This window comes from Geotrypetes seraphini, chromosome 19, assembly GCF_902459505.1.
Source record: "Geotrypetes seraphini chromosome 19, aGeoSer1.1, whole genome shotgun sequence".
Taxonomy (NCBI): domain Eukaryota; kingdom Metazoa; phylum Chordata; class Amphibia; order Gymnophiona; family Dermophiidae; genus Geotrypetes; species Geotrypetes seraphini.
This window is the reverse complement of record NC_047102.1, coordinates 18,912,116-18,935,879: the sequence shown is the minus strand read 5'-3', so window position 1 is coordinate 18,935,879 and position 23,764 is coordinate 18,912,116. Positions and strand designations below refer to the sequence as shown.

At 42.3% G+C, this 23,764-nt stretch overlaps 1 protein-coding gene across 3 annotated transcripts in view; it reads right to left on the bottom strand.

Moving 5' to 3' along the window:
- SCUBE2 (signal peptide, CUB domain and EGF like domain containing 2) overlaps positions 1-23,764 on the bottom strand; it is a 128,422-nt gene that overhangs the window by 67,890 nt on the left and 36,768 nt on the right. For all 3 annotated transcript variants that reach the window (XM_033927874.1, XM_033927876.1, XM_033927875.1), the window contains 2 exons: positions 9,493-9,618; positions 3,158-3,274 (listed from right to left, as the gene is read on the bottom strand). In XM_033927874.1, the coding sequence (XP_033783765.1) occupies positions 3,158-3,274; positions 9,493-9,618 (243 nt within the window). The remainder of the gene's footprint in view (positions 1-3,157; positions 3,275-9,492; positions 9,619-23,764) is intronic.

The window sequence follows — 23,764 nt, the reverse complement described above, 5'->3', positions numbered from 1 at the left end:
AAATAAAAGTCAAACACTATTCTCATAATGCAGAATCACACAAATTACTAAATAGCTAAACCAGTTTCATATCTAAAAAGATTTACTTTCTTAAACTCCAACTGTTATTACACACAAGTAAAAAAAGGTAGCTTACTGTAAATACTGTATATACTCAAATATAAACAAAGATTTATGGGCCCAAAAGTGGGGAGTCTGTTTTTATTAGGGTCAGCACTCACTCATCCCCTCCAGAATCTTTTGTAGGCCTCCACTGGACCTGCCGTAAGACCTAGTGGGCCAGAGGTATGCTGGGACAGGAAAGATCTCTCTTACCTCCTGTCCTAGTTGACTCTAAGAATTCTCATCTCCCTCCCGCCTCCCTGATTACTACAAATGGTACCTTTAAAATCCCTGGTGGTCCAGTGGTGAACCAGGACAGGAGCAATCTTCCCTGAGCTCCTGTCCCATGCAGAGCCGCTATCTGTGGTCTCGCGGTTGCAGTGAGATCTCGTGGCAGCCATTCAGATAGCAGATCTGCACGGGGCAGAGATTTTAAATGTACCTTTTTTACTAATTGGGTAGGCTGGAGGGAGATGAAAATTGTTAGAGTCAGCTGAGACAGAAGGTGGGAGGGATTCCTCCTGTTGCAGCCAACCACTGGACCACCAGGTCTTATGGCAGGTCCAGTGGAGGCCTGCAAGGAATTGGGAGGGAGGAGGACAGGGTGCAGAGCATGGAAGAACAGAGAGGGAGGGGAGCTAGGTGCAGAGCATGGCAGGGCAGAGAGGGAGGGGACTAGGAACAGAACCTGGGGCAGGGCAAGGGAGGCAGTGAGGGAGGAGGCTGGGTGCAGAATCTGGCAGGGAGGGAGGGGGTTAGGAGCAGAACCTGGGGCAGGACAAGGGAGGGAGTGAGGAGGCTGGGTGCAGAGCTTGGCAGGGCATTTGAATATAAACCACCCAGTTTATATTCGAGTCAACCTTTTTATCCTCCTTTTTGGAGGAAAAAAAGGTTACCTCGGTTTATATTTGTGGTGCTGTACTGAGTCGGATTCAACATAAGCAGGATGGGCTTATCTGTAACATAGTAGATGATGGCAGATAAAGACCTGTGTGACCCATCCAGTCTGCCCAACAGTCACGTTCATTTCTGAGGCAATGTTAAACCAACACTCCAGTAATTATTCGTCATACTTGTTAAGTTCCATTTTACTCGCTAAGTTCCACTTTACATTGTATTTCCCCCTCTCCTGAAATAGGCAAGACTTGTACTCAGACAATGTGAATGTAGTAAAAAAAAAAAAAAAAAAAAAAAAAGTACTTTCTTGCTCCTTATTCATAATGGCGCACATGGGACATAGGCCGTAGAAGTCCACCCAACATTGGCCATAGTGCCCCACCACTGGAGTTGCCATCCAAGCTAACTCTAGCCTATCCTGATCCATCTTGTAGCTTGTGCAGATGAAAAATTGCATACTGGATAGATCAGGGATCTCAAAGTCCCTCCTTGAGTGCCGCAATCCAGTCGGGTTTTCAGGATTTCCCCAATGAATATGGATTGAAAGCAGTGCATGCACATAGATCTCATGCATATTCATTGGGGAAATCCTGAAAACCTGACTGGATTGCGGCCCTCAAGGAAGGACTTTGAGATCCCTGGGATAGATGGTTAAATTAAGTGGCTCAAGCAGCCCAGTCCAGTCAAGAGTTCCCAGCCCAGCCCTCAAGACATATTTAGCCAGTCAGGTTTTTAAAATGCATTATTAGATAGATTTGCATACAATGGAGGCAATGCATGCAAATTTACTCATGCATATTCATTGTGGATATCTTCAAAACTAAATTAGGTTGGTTTGCCTTAAGGACTGGCTAAAGGAATGGTTGTAGACTGCATTCTGAAGAAATGATGATTAAGAGTGTCTGGAGATTTGGATACTGATGGTACCATATGTGAGTGACCGACTCAATGGATGTTGATGAACTGACTAGTAAAAGGATGATGGAATTCAAGGGGGAGAGAGGAGAGAAAGACTGTAGTGTGCTTGCTTTCTAAGCACAGGATGGAGCTTAGAAAGCACTAAAGCACTAGAGCAGTGTATCGCAAACTGTGTGCCGCGGTACACCAGCATGCCTACTGAGATTTCAAGTGTGTCACAACACACTGGCAAGGAGGAGAGTTGTCCACGCTGGCTGACTGCCTACAGGATGTGCCTCTCGAGAGGCACATCCTGTAGGAAGTCAGCCGGTGCGGATGATTCTCCTCCCGGCCGGCGTCTCTCCTCCTCTCCCCCGCACCTCCCAGATCTCTCCATCGAAGCGGGTCACAGCCAGATTGGCCTCCACGCACTTCCGGGTGCCTTCTAGCCGGGGCACTGAATTTAGTGTGCTGCCGGCCGGAAAGTTTGCACTAGAGAGATGGCTCCAAAACAATACCTATTAGAACTAGGGTCTCTGGAAATGACCAGTAGCCTTGGGCTAAAGCAGGGGTAGGCAATTCCGGTCCTCGAAAGCCAGAGCCAGGTCAGGTTTTCAGGATATCCACAATGAATATGCACCAGATGGATTTGCATGCACTGCCTCCTTGAGATGCAAATCTATCTCATGCATATTTATTGTGGATATCCTGAAAACCTGACCTGGCTCCGGCTCTCGAGGACCAGAATTGCCTACCACTGAGCTAAGGCATAAAGCCAGGCAGACTGGAGGGAATGGGTCATATGCAACTTTTTATTTAGAAGTTTGCAACGTTCTTCTATATTGTGTTTTTCAGATTCCGTGTCAGACAGCAGGCTTCTTACTAGACATCGAGAGTAATCCTTTTGGTTTGATTAGTTGCATTCTGGCGCCATCTACTGGGCTTCATTCATATACCCCTGAAGAAGACTACCTTAGCCGAAACACGGACTGTGTTGGGGGGTCAAGTATGAAAGATTTGTTTTTATGCCTGTTTTGTTTTATGTATGTGCTATATGTGTATCATTGATTTACAATGTTTAAATAAATTGATTGTCCCTGAAGCTGTTTGACTGTGTCCCTTCCCCACTTCTATTTTGGTTTAACTTTTCACACGTGGGGGGGGGTTTCCTTTGTATTGTGGGATTCAAATGCAACTAGCACATAAAACTTTTATTTGTGGAGGAGTGACAGTGCAGTTCCCTTAAGGAAACATTACTAACCGAGGCAGGTCTTTCTGTCAGCAAGCAATGTGTACTTCTGATGACAGCCACATATAGGTCCTTCCTCAGCATCGTCACATGTGTGCTGGCATCCACCGTTCCCGTGATTACATGTCACTGAAGAAAAATATCACACACATACCTGACTTAGAGGAAATTATGCCTTTGAAAAAAACCCCAATAACATTGGTACTTTATTTCAAATGAACATCAGAACATAAACATCACCATACTGGGACAAACTGAAGATCCATCAAGCCCAGTATCCTGGGTCCAGCGGTGCCCAATCTAGGTCATAAGATCCCAAAAGTGCAAAACAGATTTCATGCTGCTTATCTCAGGAATAAGCTGTGAATTTTCCCCCCAATCCATTTTAATAATGGCTTATGAATTTCTCTTTTAGGAACTTATCCAAACCTTTTTTTAAACCCTACTATGTTAATCACTTTTACAGCACTCTCTGGCAATGAATTTCAGACTTTAGTTACACATTGAGCCAAGAAATGTTTTCTCTGATTTGTTGCTTTAAATTTACAACTTAGTAGCTTCATTGAGTGACTTCTAGTCCTTGTATTTTTAGAAAGAGTAAATAAGAATTTCACATCTCCCCATTCCACTTCACTCAGTATTCTACAGTGCTCCCCTGCGAATTTGCGGTCCTGGTAATTCGCGGTATTTTCCAACCGCGAATGACCGGGCAGGAGAGGGCAGCCGGAGAGGCAGGAGAGGTCATAATATGAAGTTGGAAGGAGGGAGGCCCAGAGGAAATGTGAATCAACAGCTCATCTGCCCATTCAAAATTTGGCTGTATCTGGTTTAAAGTTTTAGTTGGATTGAGTCCAACCTACCTCTCTTCCCACTTTGAATTTTTTTAACTCAAATAAGAATACACAAAAAACTTACTGGTTTACCTTTCTATCGGTAAAAGCATGTCGTTATAAGAGATTCTTAGGAAAAACTTTTGAATATCAGGCTAATGCAATGAATTCATGTTGATATATGCTTATTAATAATAATAATAATAACAGTTTATATACCCAGGACCGTGAAGTTCTATGCGGTTTACAATGATTCCCCAAGCTCAGTTGTATTATTTATTTAGAAAAATTCTTAAAACTTATCTGTTTGATAAATATGTGACTTAATTGCCATTTTGTATTTTCTGACAAATTTTGATATGCTTATGTAAGTAATTCATTGTTTGTGCAGTTCTTTCTTGCTCTAAACCGCCTAAACTCCCCCTTACGCTTAAACTTATGGTTTGGCGGTATATAAGAATAAATTATTATTATTATTATTTCTTTGATGGGTCTACAAGCATGCAACAGAAAATAATTTGGGCAGATTGGATAGGTCCTATTCAGTGGCATAGTAAGAGGGGGAGTGTAGGGGGTGTTCCGTCCCAGGCGCAGTCTTGGTGTTTGCTCAGGCACCCGTCCTCTTCTCTGCCTCCCTCCCCCCGCTCCTTCCCTGCCCCCCCTCCCCCCCCCCACTGCCACATGTGCATGCCGCTTCCCTTCCCCCGTACCTCTGTAATGTTCCTGGCACAAGCAGCAACCCCCAACCTGCTGTCACGCCCGTGTCAGCTCTTCCTCCGACATCACTTCCTGGATTTGAGCCTAGGAAGTGACAGAGGAAGAGCCGATGCTGGCATGACAACAGCTTAGGAGTTGCTGCTCACACCAGGAATGCGACAGAGGTACGGGGGAAGGGAAGCGGTGAATGCATGGCAGGAGGGGGCGGGGAAGAAGGGTGTGGAGGTGGGGGGGGAGGAGAATAGGATGAGGGAGGGAGCGCCTCTCACCCTCACTATACCACTGATCCTCCTGTTCCCATCTGTTGTCTATTCTAGGTTTCTGGGGGCTTTTGAGAGCAAAACCTAAGGGCCCCTTTACTACGCTGAGGTAACAAATGACCATAGCACATCTTTATGTGGGTCATTTCTACCGTGGCCCCCCCAAAAAAAGATTTTCTATTTATTTCAATGGTGGACGTGCATTAATGCTGCCTTGCTAACAAGTTTTGAGTAAGGTGGTAGATACTAACGGCTCTGGGTGATCCTTGATAAAGCAAACATTTTGCGAAATGTGTCAGATCAAGAAGCCCCAGTAGCTTGAAAGAATGATGGATTTAAGTTAAGTATGAAATTCATCATAAGTTTTAAATGAGAACTGCCTAAAATCTTTAAAAAAAACAATAAATAGACATCGTTGACAATTTAAAATGGCAAATAAAATAGGCTGAATGAATCTAGGCCAATGAGGAATATCATACACCAATATTCCCGCCGGATATGAATTTTTATCAAAGGTGGAGGAGATGTGTCTGAGGCCTTTATTCTATTACAACAAGACAAAAAATATTATTTGAGCATTAGTAGTGGATGTTTGAAAGTTATGGATATCACAAGGTGAAGTACTTCATAAATGTTGAGGTTCATTTAAGTCATATTCGAGTCTTAACCCTTACAATAGATTTAAAGTGATAAGTTTAAGGGCCATCTTTAAGTGAATACCATTAGCATGTGGCCATTTTTTAAAATTATATATTCACTTGACCAAAAAAGACGCTGCGTTGTGATAAGCCACTGCCTTTTCAAAACCTTTAAACAAACGAGCCTCGGACACACGGGCTGGACATACAAATCCAAGCCAGATACCTTAAGCCAGTCCAATAATTACAAGCTCTTCTTACAAGCCGGGGGGGGGGGGGGGGGAAGAAAAAAACCTGAGCTGCCACCCGACTGTACAGTACTGTATATACAAACACAGTGCTCAATCGCAAAGCAGTGTACCATGTAGTTAAACAAAAAAAAGACACAATGAAAAAACACAACAAAAAGCCATGTACTTAGCTGAGAAAAAGTGCTTTTGTAGTTAAATCGGGCCATCATCAGGCACTGCAAGATTTCCAAACATTCATGCTCCGGGGGACTTACCCTGTAGCTCCATCTGAATGAATACACTGGAAACTTTCACTGTGACTCCACTTTAACTATACACCAGGGGTGTCCAACCTTTTGGCTGAAAATTTTTTTTCTGGGGCCGCACAAAAGCGCAAATGCTGCAGCAAGACAGAGGAGGGAGCCGGCAAGACAGTAAACACCCGGAGGCAGCAGAGGAAAACACTGCATCGCCCTCAACCGGGGCCACACAAAATATTTCACGGGGCCGCAGGTTGGACACCCCTGCTATACACAGTGTAATCCACTGGAGCTCATACAGAGAGTCCCGATTCAGATTGTATTTTTAAATGACCAGGGTAGTACTTATTACCAGCTATTTGGGGGTAGGGGGGGCAGTAAGGGGGAAATTCCACAACTGGCATTTAAAAAGACAGGTGCCTATCTCTTTGTCAATCACTCAGGCGCCCCATTACAGAATCGTGCTCAGCGGCAACTAACTTTGATTGAGGCGCCCGCTATTTACAGAATCCTGTTTTCTGAGTTAGGGGGCCTAACTTTCTAATAAGTCCGATTAAAACCAATTATGAAGTGTTACGTGCCAATTAAGCCTATTAATTAAGTTAGGCATGCTGATGTAGGCGCCTAACTTTCCCCCTCTTTTACAAAACCGTAGCAAGGTTTGTAGTGCCGGCTGCGGTGGTAACAGCTCCTATGCTCACAGAATTCCTATGCGAGCCAGAGCTGTTACCGCCGCAGCCGGCGCTAAAAACCGCAAAATGGGGGATTTAGGGTGGACTATGTAGAATTTGCCGGTACTACTATTTATTATTTCTGTAGCGCTGAAAGGCGTACATTTTAACATACAATAGACAGTCTCTGCTCAGAAGAGCTTACAATCTAATTTAGAAACATAGACATAGAAACAGACGCCGCAGATAAGGGCCACGGCCCATCCAGTCTGCCCACCCCAATGACCCTCCCCTACTTAACTCTGTGAAGAGATCCCACGTGACATTTCAGGGTTGGGGAGGTTATAATGAGTATAGGTACCTGACATCAGTGAGGGGGAGTTAAGAGTTGAAGGTAGTTTCAAAAAAGTGGGCCTTTAGCTTGGATTTGAACACTGCCAGGGATGGAGCACCACGTATTGATTCAGGCAACCTGTTCCAGGCATACGGCTCCGGCAAGAAAGAAGGGACGTAGTCTGGAGTTGGCAAATGGAAGAGAAGAGTACAGATAAGAGGGGCTTGCCCGATGAACGGAGATCACCGGGGGGAAGCATAGGGGGATATGAGTGAGAAGAGATATCAGAGGGCTTCAGAGCGAGTGCACTTGTAGGTCAGCAAGAGGAGTTTAAACTGTATTCGGAAATGGACGGGGAGCCAGTGAAGCGACTTGAGAGGAGTAATGTGAGAATAAAAGTTCTCATGGAATATGAGTCGCGCAGCAGCATTTTGAACAGATTGAAGAGGCAAGAGATGGGCACGCGGGAGGCCCAAGAGAAGTACGTTGCAGTAGTCCAAGCATGAGGTGACGAGACAAGGGTTTTATACACAGCTATATTTATATATCATTGTATGATATTTTTGTGTGGCCTTTTCCAGCCTGGTTTGATAGTGCCTGTTATATGTTGTTATATTTTGTCTGGTTTGTTTGTAGTGTTTGTATGGTGTTCTGTGTATGCTATTCTATGAAAATTTTGTGATATTTTTGCAAATTTTAAATTAATAAATATGTACAATACTTCTAACTTTGTAATTTGAGTACATTGCTCTGATATTACAGTATTTTTCTGTGGTATATACTCTTTAGGGATTCCTTTTTCTTATCTTTGAGATTTACTTTTGAATCCTGTTATTTATTGGTTGTAGCTCTCTGTTTTATTTTTTGTTTAAAAAAAAAACCCAGCCACAATTCTACAAATGGTGCCGGTGCACGATTGATACGTGATCGGCGGCCTTTTCTTAGCCGGCTGCTGATACCGGCACTGTTTATAGAATCCAGGCCCCTCATGTCTACCCTCCAAAGCAAATATGATGCTGTTTAGTCCCATCCTGCTGCCTGCTTATGAGGTACCGATGAGAAATCCTACCCTTCCAGCACGATTTCAGCTTCCTTATCTTTCCTCCAGACCACAACCCCCCCTTACCCGCCCTTTCCTTCTAGAGGGCAAACTACAAACAGGGCCGTGACTCAAGCAGATTAAAGGGGCTTTAGCCACGCTTTACACACTCAGTCTTGCTCAATGATTTATCGGCCCTACCTTTGTTAGGAACGGCTAAACACTGGAGAAATTCAAGAAGTGTCCACCTTTTGTGACCTCGCTCTTCAGATCTGCTGAAAAACCATTGCCAGCTCTTTTCAGCAGCAGGACGGCAGCCTTTCAGGTTGCTTCACCGTGCTTCTGCTGATGTGCGGGTTCTTCATACAACCCCCTACCTAAGATGAATTGTACTGTAAAGATTTATTTAAAATGCGATTATTCACCTGCAACCCAACATGTTTGTAAAAGTCCTGTTTGTCATATTTTGTGCATGTTATTACTGTAATGCCGCCTAGATATAGGTGGTTGATAAATTTTTATTAATGAGGGAAAAGTGTGGCGCAGTGGTTAAAGCTACAGCCTCAGCACCCTGAGGTTGTGGGTTCAAACCCATGCTGCTCCTTGTGACCCTGGGCAAGTCGCTTAATCCCCCCATTGCCCCAGGTGCATTAGATAGATTGTGAGCTCGATTGGACAGAGGTAAAACTGCTTGAGTACCTAATAAATGCATATAAACTGTTCTGAACTCCCCTGGGAGAACGGTATAGAAAATTGAATAAATAAAAAATAAATAAATAAAATATCATCCTCACACGCTATGTGAGAACACAAAATTAAACTGGAGTGAAATTTTAGTGGTCACATCCATGTTGCTACTGGCCATGCGAACTAAGATCAGTGGCGTAGTGAGGGGGCGGATCGCCCCAGGCGTCATCTTGGTGGGGACGCTGGCACATCTCCACTCCCACACACCACCCTCGTGCCATCCCCCTCCCCCTCCCCCCACAGAACCTCTTTTAAAATCTTTCCCAGTATGAGCAACTACTCTAACCTGCTACTCGTGCCGGCCTGGCTCCCTCTGAAATCATTTCCGGGTCACGGGCCAGGAAATGACATCAGAGGGAAAGCCAATGCCAGTGCGAACAGCAGGCCGGAGAGGCTGCTCGCACTGGTAAAGATTTAAGAGCTACTGGGGTGGAAAAGGAGGGTGCAAGTGTGGCGTGGGGGCACAGAAGGAGTTGAGGGGAGTGGTGCGGAAGGAGTGGAGGGGTGCGAAGAGGAGCGTGGGGGAGGTGCCATCGTCCCAGGTTCCTCCTACCCTCGCTACGCCACTGACTGGGATCGATTATTGTGAAATGCACAAATGTTTCCAGTGATTTTACTTACAAATACAGTCCCTCTGGTTCTTGGCCAACTCAAATCCAGGCCTGCAGTCACATGCCACACTTCCTTTAGGGGCTTCTCTGCAGATGTGGCCACAGCCATGATCTTTGTTCATACAGCTGAGTCCCTCTACAAAAAAACAACAACAAAGAAAAGGATATATCTTGATTATTGTAACATCGCCTACTTGGCACTCTCCCAGAAGAATATGCGGCGATTGCAACTGGTACAAAATGCAGCAGTTAGGCTACTTTGTGGACTGAAGAAGTTTGATCATGTAACACCTTCCTATCGACTTCTATACTGGCTGCCGATGGAGGCACGTGTGAAATTCAAGTTTGGTTGTTTTTGCTTCAAGGTACTTTACGGCTTAGCCCCTAAATATATAACAGACCTTTTCTCTTTCACAATCAACAGACATAGGAGAAGCTCACATCCGAACTTTGTTTCTCTACCGGTTAGAGGTTGTAAATTTAAAAGTCATCACCAACATCTTTTCTCACATCAAACAGCATTATGGGGTAAAGATCTGGAACAACTGCTCGTGCCTACTAATAATAGGGAATTCAGGTTTAGGTCCTAACCTTTGCAGCTTGTAATACACTATATCTGTTCTCATTCCCTCTGTAGCCCCTACCCTCACAACCTCTTCCTCCCTTGTTTGTCCCTTCATGAGCACCATATATTGATCCATCCTATGTCTTGTGTGCCTGTCATAACTTAGATTGTAAGCTCTTTCAAGAAGGGACCGTCTCTTCCGTGTTTAATGTACATCTGGTAATGCTACAGAAATATAAATAGTAGTAGTAGGATCTTAGTAAGCTTAATGAAATAGGGAGGGCAGGATTTTGTTTTTGCTTTTCTTTGCTTATGCTTTCTGACATAAGGAATGTTGAAAATAATTATGTGAAAAAGAGTCCCTGTTTCTCTGTTTGTGAGCAAAACAGCTTTCCAAAAAGTCAACAAATTTGGCTTACTAGAAGAAAATTGGACTCTCTCAGATGTATTTATTTACAAAGCTTTTATATGCAATCTTGGTGCCAGATCATTCCAAATGGTTTACAGAAACACATAAAATATGATGGAGTGAGACAATAAGATCAGAATACAAAAAAAAAAAAACTTATGCCAGAGAAAACAACACCACTCCCCCCCTAATCCTGCACCCACCTATCCACTCATACTATCGAATTTGAAGATTCTCTCAATTCAGCTGCTAATTTATTCCAGATTGCTTGTCCTGTAACACAAAGGGGGAAGTTATCAACCCAGCTACCGTTAAGATGCGCTATTTTAACCACAAGTCTTGCTATTTTAGTTCAATCTCTCAATGCACGGAATGGGACGCTGCACTAAAATACTGTAGCATGACTTGTGGTAAAATAACCCATTTTATTATTATTATTATTATGTTCTTGTATACCGCCATACCCAAAGAGTTCTAGGCAGTTCACATCAATTAAATTAGGATCCGATCTGAACACGGATTTACAACATTTTGTCGGAATTACAAGCAACGAGGAAGGAGGTGTTGGAGTTTTAATGGTAGCTGGGTTGATATCTTTCCCCCTAAATAGAAACACGAAGGCAGATAAAGGCCAAATGGCCCATCCACAGCATCCACTATCTCCATCTCTCTCTAGGAGATCCCACAATTTCTTGAATTCAGACACAGCATTTGTCTTCACCACCTCTACCAGGAGACTATTCCACGCCTCTACTACCTTTCTGTAAAAAAGTATTTCCTTAGATTACTCCTGAGCCTATCACCTCTTAACTTCATCACATGCCTTCTCCTTCCGGAGCTTCCTTTCAAATGAGATTTGCCTCATGGCCATTTATGCCGTGTAGGTATTTAAACGTCTCTATCATATCTCCCCTCTCCCGCCTTTCCTCCAAAGTATACAGATTGAGATCTTTTATCTGTCCCCTATACGTCTTATGACGAAGGCCACCAACCATTTTAGTAGCCTTCCTCTGGACCGACTCCATCCTTTTTATAGCTTTTTGAAGGTGCGGCCTCCAGAATTTTACACAATATTCTAAATGAGGTCTCACTAGAGTCTTATACAGGGGCGTGAATACCTCCTTTTTCCTACTGGCCATTCTTCTCCTTATGCACCCTAGCATCCTTCTAGTTTTCGCTGTCGCCTTCAAGTGCCACTTTTGTACTTCTTCCTATCACTAATATACCTAAAAAATGTTTGCCCCTTTGCATCTTTGCTTTCCAGATATTTTTGCCTCTCTTCCTCTTTCTGCAATCTTTTCAAGTTTATCAAAGCTAACCTCTTTTTCCTTACCTTTTCAGCTACCGTACTACTTTTGAGAACCAAAGCAACCTTTTCCTCTAACTTTTACTTACTTTCCTTACAAAATCGTTTGTTACCCTTTCAATAGCTCCTTTCAGTTTTGCCCACTGCTTTCCTACTTCTTCCAGATGTTCCCATACAGAGAACAATTTCTTGACATAATCCACCTTCTGAACAAAGTTATTATTTTTTTAAGTCTAGAACCTTTACTTTTGAATGAGCCCTCTCTACATCTTTCTAAATATTAAGCCAGACATGCCCAAACGACACGCCCTTTAAATGTATGCATGGGATAGATGTAAACATGTAAACATTAGCAGTCTGAAATTGATATTTATATATGTATGTACCAACCAGCTTATCAAAACAGATGGACTATTCGTTACACACTGTCAAGATACTACAGATTCTTACAGGATCATAGATTGTCCACCCCATACATTACAAAGGCAAATTGGAGTACAACCAGAAAAAGGGCCTCAGGATATCCAAGGAGTAATGGATTTAAAAAAATTCAAGGCTCAGCTTAAATCTTATTATTTTAAACAGGCCTTAAACCTTTAATTTATAATCCCAAAATAGGTAGAGTTACTAGATGTCCGGGTTTTGAAAAGCTGTGTCGGGCAGGGCCCTCTGCCGATTGTCAAGCTTGAGCACCCCCTGCCCCAGGACTCCAAACTCTACCAGACAGGCCAGTCTATCAAGCTTACCAAGGATTAGGCTGAAGCCAACATACTTCCCTTAAGGGTTGCCTGGCTCCTGAAGGAGCTACTGCTTTTTTCAGCTCTTTGCTCTAGAACTGTCCTTTTCAGCACCCTACTTCAATCAGGGTGAATGGACAGCTCCCAGGTGACTCTGCATATGTAAATGAGCTCCAAAGACCACTACTCAGGTTCCTTCTGCTGGCTCATGACAGGAACTTCACCCTGTCACAGTCTGAAATAGGGAATACACTTTATAATGAAAACCTAGAGCACAGATAGGTTAATGGAGGCCCAGAGGGAACAGTAGCACTCAAATTCATTTGCCTGTACTACCTATGGGTGAACTAAAATTGCCAGCGTCGGGTTGGACAAGTTTAGCTTGGAACCTTGCAACTTTGGACTATGACACAAGTAACTGCTAGGGAACCAGGTCAGAGACAAGTAAAGTGTACTGCCACACTGAGAAACAGTAAGGGCTCCTTTTACTAAGGTACGCTAGCGTTTTTGGTGTACGTAGGATTTTAGCTCGGTTTAAACCCGCACTACGCTTCTAGAACTAACTCCAGCTCAATGCTGGCGTTAAGGTCTAGCACGCACGGCAATTTAGTGCGCATTAAGGCCCTAACGCGCCTTTGTAAAAGGAGCCCTAAATGTTATAAAAACATAACTTAGCAACAATTAAAAGCATTATATTTGAATTATTAATTCATATTCAGTATTCATATTTTTATCAATATTGGAACTATATATTTACACAGTATGGCCCGGATTCTCAAACCGGTGCTGATATTGGTGACTGCCTTAAAAGCGTCTGCCGATCGCGTGTCAATCACACATTGGCATTGGTTTTAGAATTGTGCCAACACAAAAAAATAAGCACCGGAAATATACGCCAGGGTTTTCTGGGCCTACATTTCCGCTGCTTATTTTCGTGTGAATCGTGCCTATGTAGGCATTTTAGGTCACCTAGCACCACTTCTGGCATTGGCCATGCCTACATAGGCGTAATTCTAGTGTTGATTTTCTAGGCAAAGGTATACTGTTTGAATGGTATTTTTAATGGCCATATATGTGACACAGACTGTCAAGTCTGCCCAGTACTTGCCTTACTACTTCAATAAATACCCATTATTTTCAGTGTTCATCCCACGCTTTTTTGAACTCTGTCACCGTTTTGCTCTCCACTACCTCCCTCAGGAGGGCATTCCAGGCATTAACTACCCTCTCCGTAAAGAAGAATTTCCTAATATTACTCTTAAGTTAGGAGTTATCTTTGATAAAAAACTGACATTTCACAATCACATAAGCTCTGTAATTAAATCTTGTTTTTTAAAGCTCAGGATGATTCATTCAATCTCTAAATTCCTAGAACCGAAATCTTTGAATATATTAGTTCACTCATTAATCATTGCAGAACTGGATTACTGCAACAGCCACAGTTATTCACAGGAATAACTCAGAAAGAATTAAGACGCCTTCAAATAATTCAAAACGCAGCAATCAAACTAATAACAAAAACTAGGAAATATGACCATGTAACCCCTTTACTTCAGAATGCCCATTGGTTACCAATCAATCAAAGAATTTCTTATAAAATTTCATTAATAACGTTTAAAACGATTCATTCCAAATCACCTTAATTCATCGATAAATATTTTACTCCGTATGAACTATCCCGGAATCTTAGATCGCCCGACCGTAAATTGCTTACAGTCCCCTCCCTCTGAAAAATAGGAACAAAAAGCCATGACATTTTTTCAGTGGTGACCCAACAACTTTGGAATACCCTTTCAGCTCCCGTAAGGAAGAACAACCTTGTCCGTTTCAAGGGCCTACTCAAGAGCCACCTATTCAAAGAAGCTTTCAACGTTTATTTTTTCACCTTTTTCATTCTTCAAATTTCTCTAAAGAAACAAGTAGCAATTTTCCCCTTCATTTTGTTTGTTCCTTATTCGGCTTTCTTTCCTATATAACTTGTAGTTCCAACCCAGCTTCCTTTCTGTCTCATGTTTGTCTGTCAATCTGTCAAACTATTAGTATGCCATTTATTTGATGCTTCATTTAAATTCTTTTAATTATCCTATTATTGGTGCTGTTTTTATTTTAGTCTTGTTTTCGTTTTCCCTATTATATTTTAATTTGTATCTTGCTTCAAAATTGGATAAGCGACTCAATCAAATTTTAATAAAAACTTGAAGTCTACCACCCCAAAACCTCAAATTATGCCCTCTGGTTTTACCATTTTCCTTTCTCTGAAAAAGCTCTCGTTCTTTGTTAATATCTTTCAAGTATTTGAACATCATATCTCCCCTGTCCCGCCTGTCCTGTACATTGTACATATTCAGGGCTTCCAGTCTCTCCTATTATATCTTTTGGCGCAAACCATATTAAAAAATAAATAAAATAAATTGGTTAGTATTCATAGTTTCAAAACGGCTACTCGGTGTAGGGTCAAATTTGCAAGATAAGTAAAGAGAATACATATTTCTCTCCCTGGAAGAGATCTAAAAACCGAACAGGAAGCCACTATAAATGTTAATAAATTATTCAGAGAGCCAATTTTCAAAGGTGGATAAGTGCTGATGAGAGGAATATAGTCCATTCTCTTTATAATCATTCATGGTAGTGTGATTCCCAAAAATGTCTGCGAACCACGAAACCATGATTAACGAGAGGCTGTCTTTGGGAAAATAGAGGTTAGGGTCCAGCAGTACACGTGCCTCAAAACCACGGGAAGTGAACAATGGATCCTATTAGGAAAATAGGGTTAGGTTCTTGCCTGGGACAGCACTTGGAGTACCTGATGCTTGTAATTTACTCTCTGGATGCTTTAGGGGCAATATTTGGAAGCAAACGCCAGACCGTGAAGTGAAAGGAAAGCAAAGAAGGCTGGTTTTTTTAAAGAGCAGGTCCACAAATACATGAACACAGAGGCGCAAATAGAGGATATTGGTCACAATGGATGCAACCGCGGATACGTGAAATCACGCATCAGGAATGTGCAAATAACAAAAACAAACTGTATTCAGCAGCAGTAACTGATGGTACTGTTGACATCATCTGATAACCATGGCGTTATCCAGACAGTATTTATTTTTTTTATTTATTCGATTTTCTATACAGTACTCCCAGGGGAGCTCAGAATGGTTTACATGAATTTATTCAGGTTCTCAAGCATTTTTCCCTGTCTGTCTTGGTGGGCTCAAAATCTATCTAATGTACCCGGGGCAATGGGGAAATTAAGTGACTTGCCTAGGGTCACAAGGAGCAGCATGGGTTTGAACCCACAACCTCAGGCTGCTGAGGCTGTAGCTTTAACCACTGCGCCACTCTAGAAATCAAAATGTAGCAAAAGAGAGCCAAGTATAGGACAATGAAGTCATTGTGACATCATTGATGAGGTTGACTCTTAGGCCATTGGTGGAATGAGGCATTATGATGTCACAATATCAGCTCTGGTTATCAGAAGCTGAAGCTTTTCTCACTATTTATTTATTCAATTTTCTATACTGTTTTCTCTGGGGAGCTCAGGACAGTTTATATCAGTGCTCTCAAACTCAAACCCTTTGCAGGGCCACATTTTGGATTTGTAGGTCCTTGGAGGGCCTCAGAAAAAATAGTTAATGTCTTATTAAAGAAATGACAATTTTGCATGAGATAAAACTCTTTATAGTTTATAAATCTTTCTTTTTGGCTAAGTCTTAATAATAATATTGTCATTTATAGCTAAAGAGACATAGGATCAAGAAACTGTTTTATTTAACTTTTGTGATTATGATAAACATGCCGAGGGCCTCAAAATAGTACTTGGCGGGCCGCTACTTTGAGACCACTGGTTTATATGAATTTATTCAGGTGCTCAAACATTTCTCCCTGTCTGTCCCAGCAGACTCACAATCTATCTAATGTACCTGGGGCAATGGGGGAATTAAGTGACTTGCCCAGGGTCACAAGGAACAGTGTGGGTTTCAACCTACAAACTCAGGGTGCTGAGGCTGTAGCTTTAACCACTGCACCACATTCAAACAATTTGCGGAATTTTGCTGTAACGTGAAGTGTCTGATCCTTTTATAGGTAGTATCCAGAGAGTGCCAGGGCAGTCTGTGGGTGGCGTTTGGGCAGAGCTAGAGGTTATCTGGTTAGCAGCAATATTCATGCTGCTAGTGAGATAACAAACCAAAAAGGCTGTCCTAACTTCATCCAGATAGCTAATTAGTCAGTGGTCTGAATATTACTAGTAACTCTATAGAGTTCTGGATTGGCACTGAAACCAAATATTCCATGCCATCTGGTATCTGGGTGCCAGCCTGAATATTCAATTCTTATACAGGCACACTTTAGCACCATCCAATATCCCATAAGGCAGGAAATGTGATGGGAAACCCAGGACCAGGAGCCGAAGATCAAAATCAAATCCAGTCTCAGTGCAAACGAAGGGGGCTTTGAAGGCTTAAGCACTTTTCAAAGGAATCCACTCAATTAACCAGGGAATTACCTAAGTTCCTAGGGTAGGGTGTAAAACTCGCTGCCTGCCACCCGGCTAAAATCGAGCTGCCAAGTTTCAGAAGGAGACTAGATTTAGCTGTGGGAAAAAGAGGCGTTCTGGGGGAGGGGATGGGGAAGGTCAGGAGGCATAGAAATTCTCAAATCCCCACTGTGCACTTTCCCATGCTAAAGCAGGTATAAAAACCCTTGCCCACGCTAATTCTCAAAGAAAAACTATCTAGCCAGTTTTCCTTTACTAATTAGCTTCTTCCACAGGTAGACCGGCCACTTACCCAGCTTGCTAAAAAAAAAAAAAAAAAAAATCACCCTTCATAAGATCATCAGAAGATGCTGAAGAGCTCCCTTTCACCACAAAAAGGGCCAGGAACCGCGGTACTGGAGTTGCAGGGGATCAGGCATGGTCTACCCTAACAAAAACTTCACTACAAAATGCATTCATACACATTCACCATAATCTCAACAGATCAGACATATAAGAGTGAAGCAAGGTATTTTTCAGCCTTGCAGAAGGATGTCTACTGGGACACAGCTTCAGCGCTGAGAAAGCAGCGTCCATGCAGTCCTGCGGAACATAATTCTTCAGCGTCCCTGAAAAATCTACACGTCAGGAGACTTGAATCACATTTTCATTAAGCAATTACTCTGCGTGGTTACACCCTTCACATCCCACTTTTACACTACAGTATTCTTGCTCTATTAAACAGGCTTCACGCCACAAAGGAGTGGATGCCGCGCTGCTGGATTATTCTGCTCTGCTGGCTTTGTGATTCCTTTCCCACAGTGAGAACTCGGTAGCATTGGAAGGAGGGCAGTGATGCCCTCAATCTCAAAGACTAAACAAAGAGGCCTAAAGAGCCCCAACATGAAAGCTATCATCCACTATTATGCTGTCAATCAAGGGCCTAGGCATCACACAAGATCACAAATTAGCCTTATTAACTCTGCTGTTTTCCTGACATTTGTGGGCTAAAACATACCCTGCAAGCCGTCTGTTCCCCAAGATGTGATAAGAAAGCACCGAGAGAATTAACTGCTTAGATTCTGTTGACAAAAGGAGCTTCTTTGTATGCATTCACTCACTGAAGTAGAAACTGTAGAGGCAGGTAGTTTGGTAAAGTTCACCGAACTCGGACAAAACGGTTTAAACAGCGAATTCTGAATTGCTCAGTTCTTTGCATCCAGAATTCTCGCACTCCAAAAAGAGAAGGGCTTAAACCCTATTTCCCAACAACGAGGAGTTTGTAAGCACAAAAAAAAAAACCACCACCACTATGAAGAGGGTTATTTGCTCACGGTTCGCATTCTAAATGGCACAAGCGCGCTATCTGCCGCAGGACGTACAGGAATAAAATGAGCTCTGCAGCAGATCGCATGCGCTAACCATTAGTAAATGCCATGCCAAATGATTTTTTAATTTTATATTCTTTATTGATTTTCCAAACGTCAGTAGTGCAAAACACAAATATATACAGTGATGCCTTGGAATCCGAACTTAATCCGTTCCAGAACCCCATTCGAGTTCCAAAGCGTTCGAGTTCCAAGACAATTTTTCCCATTGAAAATAATAGAAACTGGATGAATTCGTTCCTAGGTCCCACAAACTCAAATTTTAAGGTAAAATATTAACAAATATTTTAAGGTACAGTATTAACAAATTTTAAGGTAAAATATTAACAAATTTTAAGGTAAAACATTAAGAAATATTCCAAAGCAGCAGAAACACACATATACAACGTGCAGGGAGTTCAGATTCCAAAGCAGAGTTTGGATTCTGGGGCAAAATTTACTACAAAAAAAAGTTCGGATTCCAAAGCGTTCGAGTTCTGGGGTGTTCGGATTCCGAGGTACCACTGTATCATATAATAAGTCAATAAAAGCACATTCATCTTACAAACATACATGACCAACCATTTTATCCCACCCACCCACCCAATGACTAAACAATAAAAACACAAAAACATAGATTCATACAATAACTTTTCCCTATTCAAAATAATAATGTCATCCCACCCACCCTAGATGTATATACTCAAAAGACAAAATTAGGACAGAAATAGAAATAGCTCCCCCACCTCCACGCCCACCCTTCCCTGGATGTGTACGAAAATAAACAAAAATTGACTTATAAACAAAGGCCAGCTATAGTGAAGTAATAAAAGATGTCAACGGGCCCCAAACCAATTTAAATAAACTATTATGCCTCAACATGTCAGCATTCATTTTTTCATACCTATAGCTGGAGCATAAATATGCCCACCAGAAAGGAAAATTCAGGCGATCATAATTTTTCCAATTACGGGTTATTATCTGCATGGCTATCCCAGTCATAATTAGGAAAAGACGGCATTTATATCAGTCCATGGGGGGCTTAATATGTAATAGTGTTCCACATATGACTACCTCATATGTCAGTGGAATTGATGATTCCAATATGTTATTAATCTTTCCCCATATTGACTTCCAAAAGTTGAGTATCAAAGGACACTAGAACAACAGAAGATCCAGTGTCCAAATGTCTAGATGACAGTGCCAGCATCTATTAGATTTAGAACTGTCTAACTTTTGTAACCTAACCGGGGTCCAAAAAGATCTATGTAACAAGAAAAACCATGTTTGTCTCATAGATGCCTGCCAAATGATTTAAAGCTTTAAAGTAACATAGTAACTCTTCAAATCATGGCTGACGAAGAGGAGCTGACCCTTTGGTCTTCCTCTCCGGCTCTCCACTAGTGTGACGAGATCATATGCTCTCCCCACAGCAGTGGCTCTAGTAAAACTTTCACGATTCATAAATGCTCAATCTAATGTTTTTTTATTTATTTATTAGGATCTATTTACTGCCTTCTTGAAAAAAAAAAAAAAAAATTCACCCAAAGCGGTGCATAGCAAGAACAATCTGAACATAGGCAACAGACAATTACAATAGCAAGGGTATCACGAGTAGATCGGCGGACGTCATAATGTCGTTTTACAGAGCAATGGTCAGACCACACCTGGAGTACTGTATCCAACACTGGTCTCCTTACCTAAAGAAGAATATAACCCTGCTGGAGAGGGTGCAGAGGTGAGCCACGAAACTAGTAAAAGGTATGGGAAATTTGAGCTACAAAGAACGCCTCGGAAAACTGAGCTTGTTCACCCTTGAGAAGAGAAGACTGCGAGGGGATATGATAGAGACTTTTAAAATACTAAAAGGATTTGACAAAATAGAGCAAGAAGCATCGTTATTCACGTTGTCAAATGTGACTCGGACAAGAGGTCATGGACTGAAATTGAGGGGCGACAGGCCCAGGACAAATGTCAGGAAGTTCTGTTTCACACAGCGAGTGGTGGACGCTTGGAATGCTCTCCCGGAGAAGGTTGTGACAGAAACCTCCATTATGGGATTCAAGTGCAAGTTGGATGCACACCTCCTTGCAAATCACATTGAGGGATACGGGTAAATAAGGTCTTCATCAGGGAACACCTAGATTGGCCTCCGCATGTGCGGGTCGCTGGACTAGATGTACCAAAGGTCTGATTCGGTGAAGGCACTTATTTTCTGGGAGTGGAGTGGTCTGTTCAGTACTTATGGAGGGAGTTTGGGTGTCAAGTAGTCTGGCGCCATGTTGTGCGAGGATCTGTACGCTAGCATCAAGCTCTTAAAGACGCAGCGTTTGGTTATGGGTAGCTAGTAGGCTGATGATAGAGGCCTGGGAGACAGGGTTGTGGGTACAAAGGTTTCTTTAGGTGTCTGATTGCTGCATTTTATGCATGTTGGAAATGCTGTATGTTCTTTGCTTTGAGCCCGTTGAATAGTGCGTTGCAGTAGTCCACGCGGCAGAGAACGAAGGCATAGAGAAGTTGGTTGAAGTCAGATTACGAGAAGGAGAAGACATATCTCCGGATGTCAATTATACCCCTGAGGCAGACTCCTAAGTCGAAACACAAATCATGCTGGGTCCATGACACGCAGTGAATATATGATAAAGACTCTTACATTAATATCTTCATAAATGTTTACTCATTTGACCTATCCCTGGTTGATGTGTAGAGTTCCTAACCCCACTTGTACGATTATTTCCCCGTGGGGCTCATTTCCTTGTTTTTTGCATCAAAATTAGCAAATGGCCATTAAGGGGAGAGTGTGACAGTGGTTAAAGCTACAGCCTCAGCACCCTCCTTGTGACCCTGGGCAAGTCACTTAATCCCCCCCATTTTCCCAGGTACATTAGATCTGATATTGTATTTTATCTATGGTGTATTAATTTGCTTATTAGTAGCGTGTATGTGTTTGTATTTATTAATTGAAATGTTTTTAACTTCTGCTGTGAACCGCCTAGAACTACTGGCAGGGCGTTATACAAAAAATAAAATAATAATAATTATTATTATTAGATAGATTGTGAGCCCGCCGGGACAGACAGGGAAAAATGCTTGAGTACCTGAACAAACTCATGTAAACTATTCTGAGTTCTCCTAGGAGAACAGTATAGAAAATTGAATAAATGAATAATTAAAAAATGTGCTATATTCCAGCCACAGCACAAGTAGCTTTAGCATGTAGGAAAGACCCGCATAGGGGCACATTAAGCCCACTTTTACCATGGTTTTAGTAAAACGGATCCAATGAAATGTGTGTGTTTGGGGGGGGGGGGTTTCCAGTGATTATCCATCACCTATTTTATATTTTTGGCTTGGGGGTATTTTATCAGTGTTTACTGGTTAAACCCATAGGCAGCAGAACGCTGTTTGAATTGGGGGGGGGGGGGGGCCCAGGAGCTCCACCCTAGTCCCAGCAGAATCCTGCAGCACGACCCATCACCAGCTCTCAACTCCACCCCCTACCTCCTCCCGGCGTTGTACTTTAAATCTTCAGAGCAGCCACCACGCAGCGTCAACGAGCAGGCCTGCCCCTGGAAGTAGAATGAAGGGTTCCGGGGCAGGCCTGCTTGCTGACGCTATGCGGTGGCTGGCCTGATGATTTAAAGTACAATGTTGGGAAACGGGTGGGAGGGAGGGCACCAACCAGCGACTGCCCATGGCCCCTGTGACCCCCCTTACCCCCCGATGCCTATAGTTAAACCCTTAAATCAGAAGCCCTAGCTACCAATGAAGAAAGTAAAAAAAAAGTTGTACATTTAGCAAGAAAAAAAAGGTCTGATGCAGATGAAGGCCAGGGAAGCACAACATAAATCACTGCTGCATATTATTTAGCTGGAGCGGGTCCCTAGGTCAATCAGTGCTATACTAGCAGCCCTTTTGTTACTAAAAAAAACAGCTGCAAGGGCTCAAAAACACACATTTAACAGACTGATATTTCATTATGCATTTGCAGGGATATCCGGAGAAAGAGAGAGTCCCTGACTGTAGGAGTCCAAGTTTTTTTAATTAAAAGAAATTGCTTCCACTGTTGTTGTGTGATTTTTCTCCGTATCAGGAAAAACACTCAGACTTCATAATTCAGTAATAATTTTATTACAATGCTTGAATACCTTTTATAATAAGAGATCACAGAACGCAAGGCAAGACAATCAAAGAACATGAAACAGCAGAGTCAAGATCTGACTTTTCCCAAAAATAAACTCTCAAATTGTAACATATCCATTGAGGAAGTGGGTCCGTGCATGGAGCCACCCTGGTCCATCTTCGAAAGCTCATCATAAAATGCATCGAGTCAGTCCAATAAAAAGGGTATTACCTTATTTCCTTTGTTTTATTTCTATATATAATCTAAACAAAGGATGGTGTCATTTTCTGAGTAAACCGAAGCACTTCATCTCAACAGGAGACACTGCGGGAGCTTAAGAAAATGAGGGGCCCTTTTACGAAGCCGCAGTAGGAAGTCCCGCTTAGCAAATGTGATGCAGTTCATTCAATTCCTATGGACTGAATTACATCTGCCGCATTTTTGTAAAAGGGGCCCCCTTAATAAGGCATAAATGTGCTCTCCTTGCATTGCGGGAAGAAGTGGCCTAGTGGTTAGAGCAGGGGTAGGCGACGAGGGCCGCAATCCAGTGGGGGTTTTAGGATGGACCCAATGAATATTCGTCCCATTCAAAAACTAAGCTATTATTTTCACAAAGTTTCATTTTCTTATATCATTCTCATATCATTCCAATTTCGTTTCCCCCCAGTTCGAGATTGTAAACTGAAAAAAACACCATGAACACCTTCTCTCACACCAGGCAGCATCGTGGGGTAGAGACCTAGAACAATTGCTTTTACCCACTACTTATGGGGAATTTAGGAAACGTCTAAAAACACACTTGTTCCTAAAGCATCTAGACAACTGATCCTCTCTTCTCTCTCTCCTCTATAGCAATTAACTTGTCCTTTTGATCACTCTCTCCTCAACAATGAATTTCCTGTCCTATTAATTCTCTTTCTTCCTCCCCTCTTAAAGTCAATTCAATTTGTTACCTTTGCTTAATCTTCTGTAAACCGCATAGAACTTCATGGTATTGCGGTATATAAGCTATTATTATTATCATAAACAGCCCACACTAAAATATTCTTTCCATAATTCTACTATTACAATATTAGGTTGATCATTATACCCCAATTTGGTTAATGCTGCGGATCATAACCGGTTAGCGCATAAAACACAGTCCCATTTTTATGCGGTAACCCATAGCTGGTTAAATGCTGGATAAAGTATAAGCCAGCTCTGCAAAAATAAAAAAATGGATAATCAATGCGGAAGCCTGGATATGACCCAATATTGAATATTCAGGAATAACGCCAGTGGTGGTCAGCATATAGTGATACCAAAGC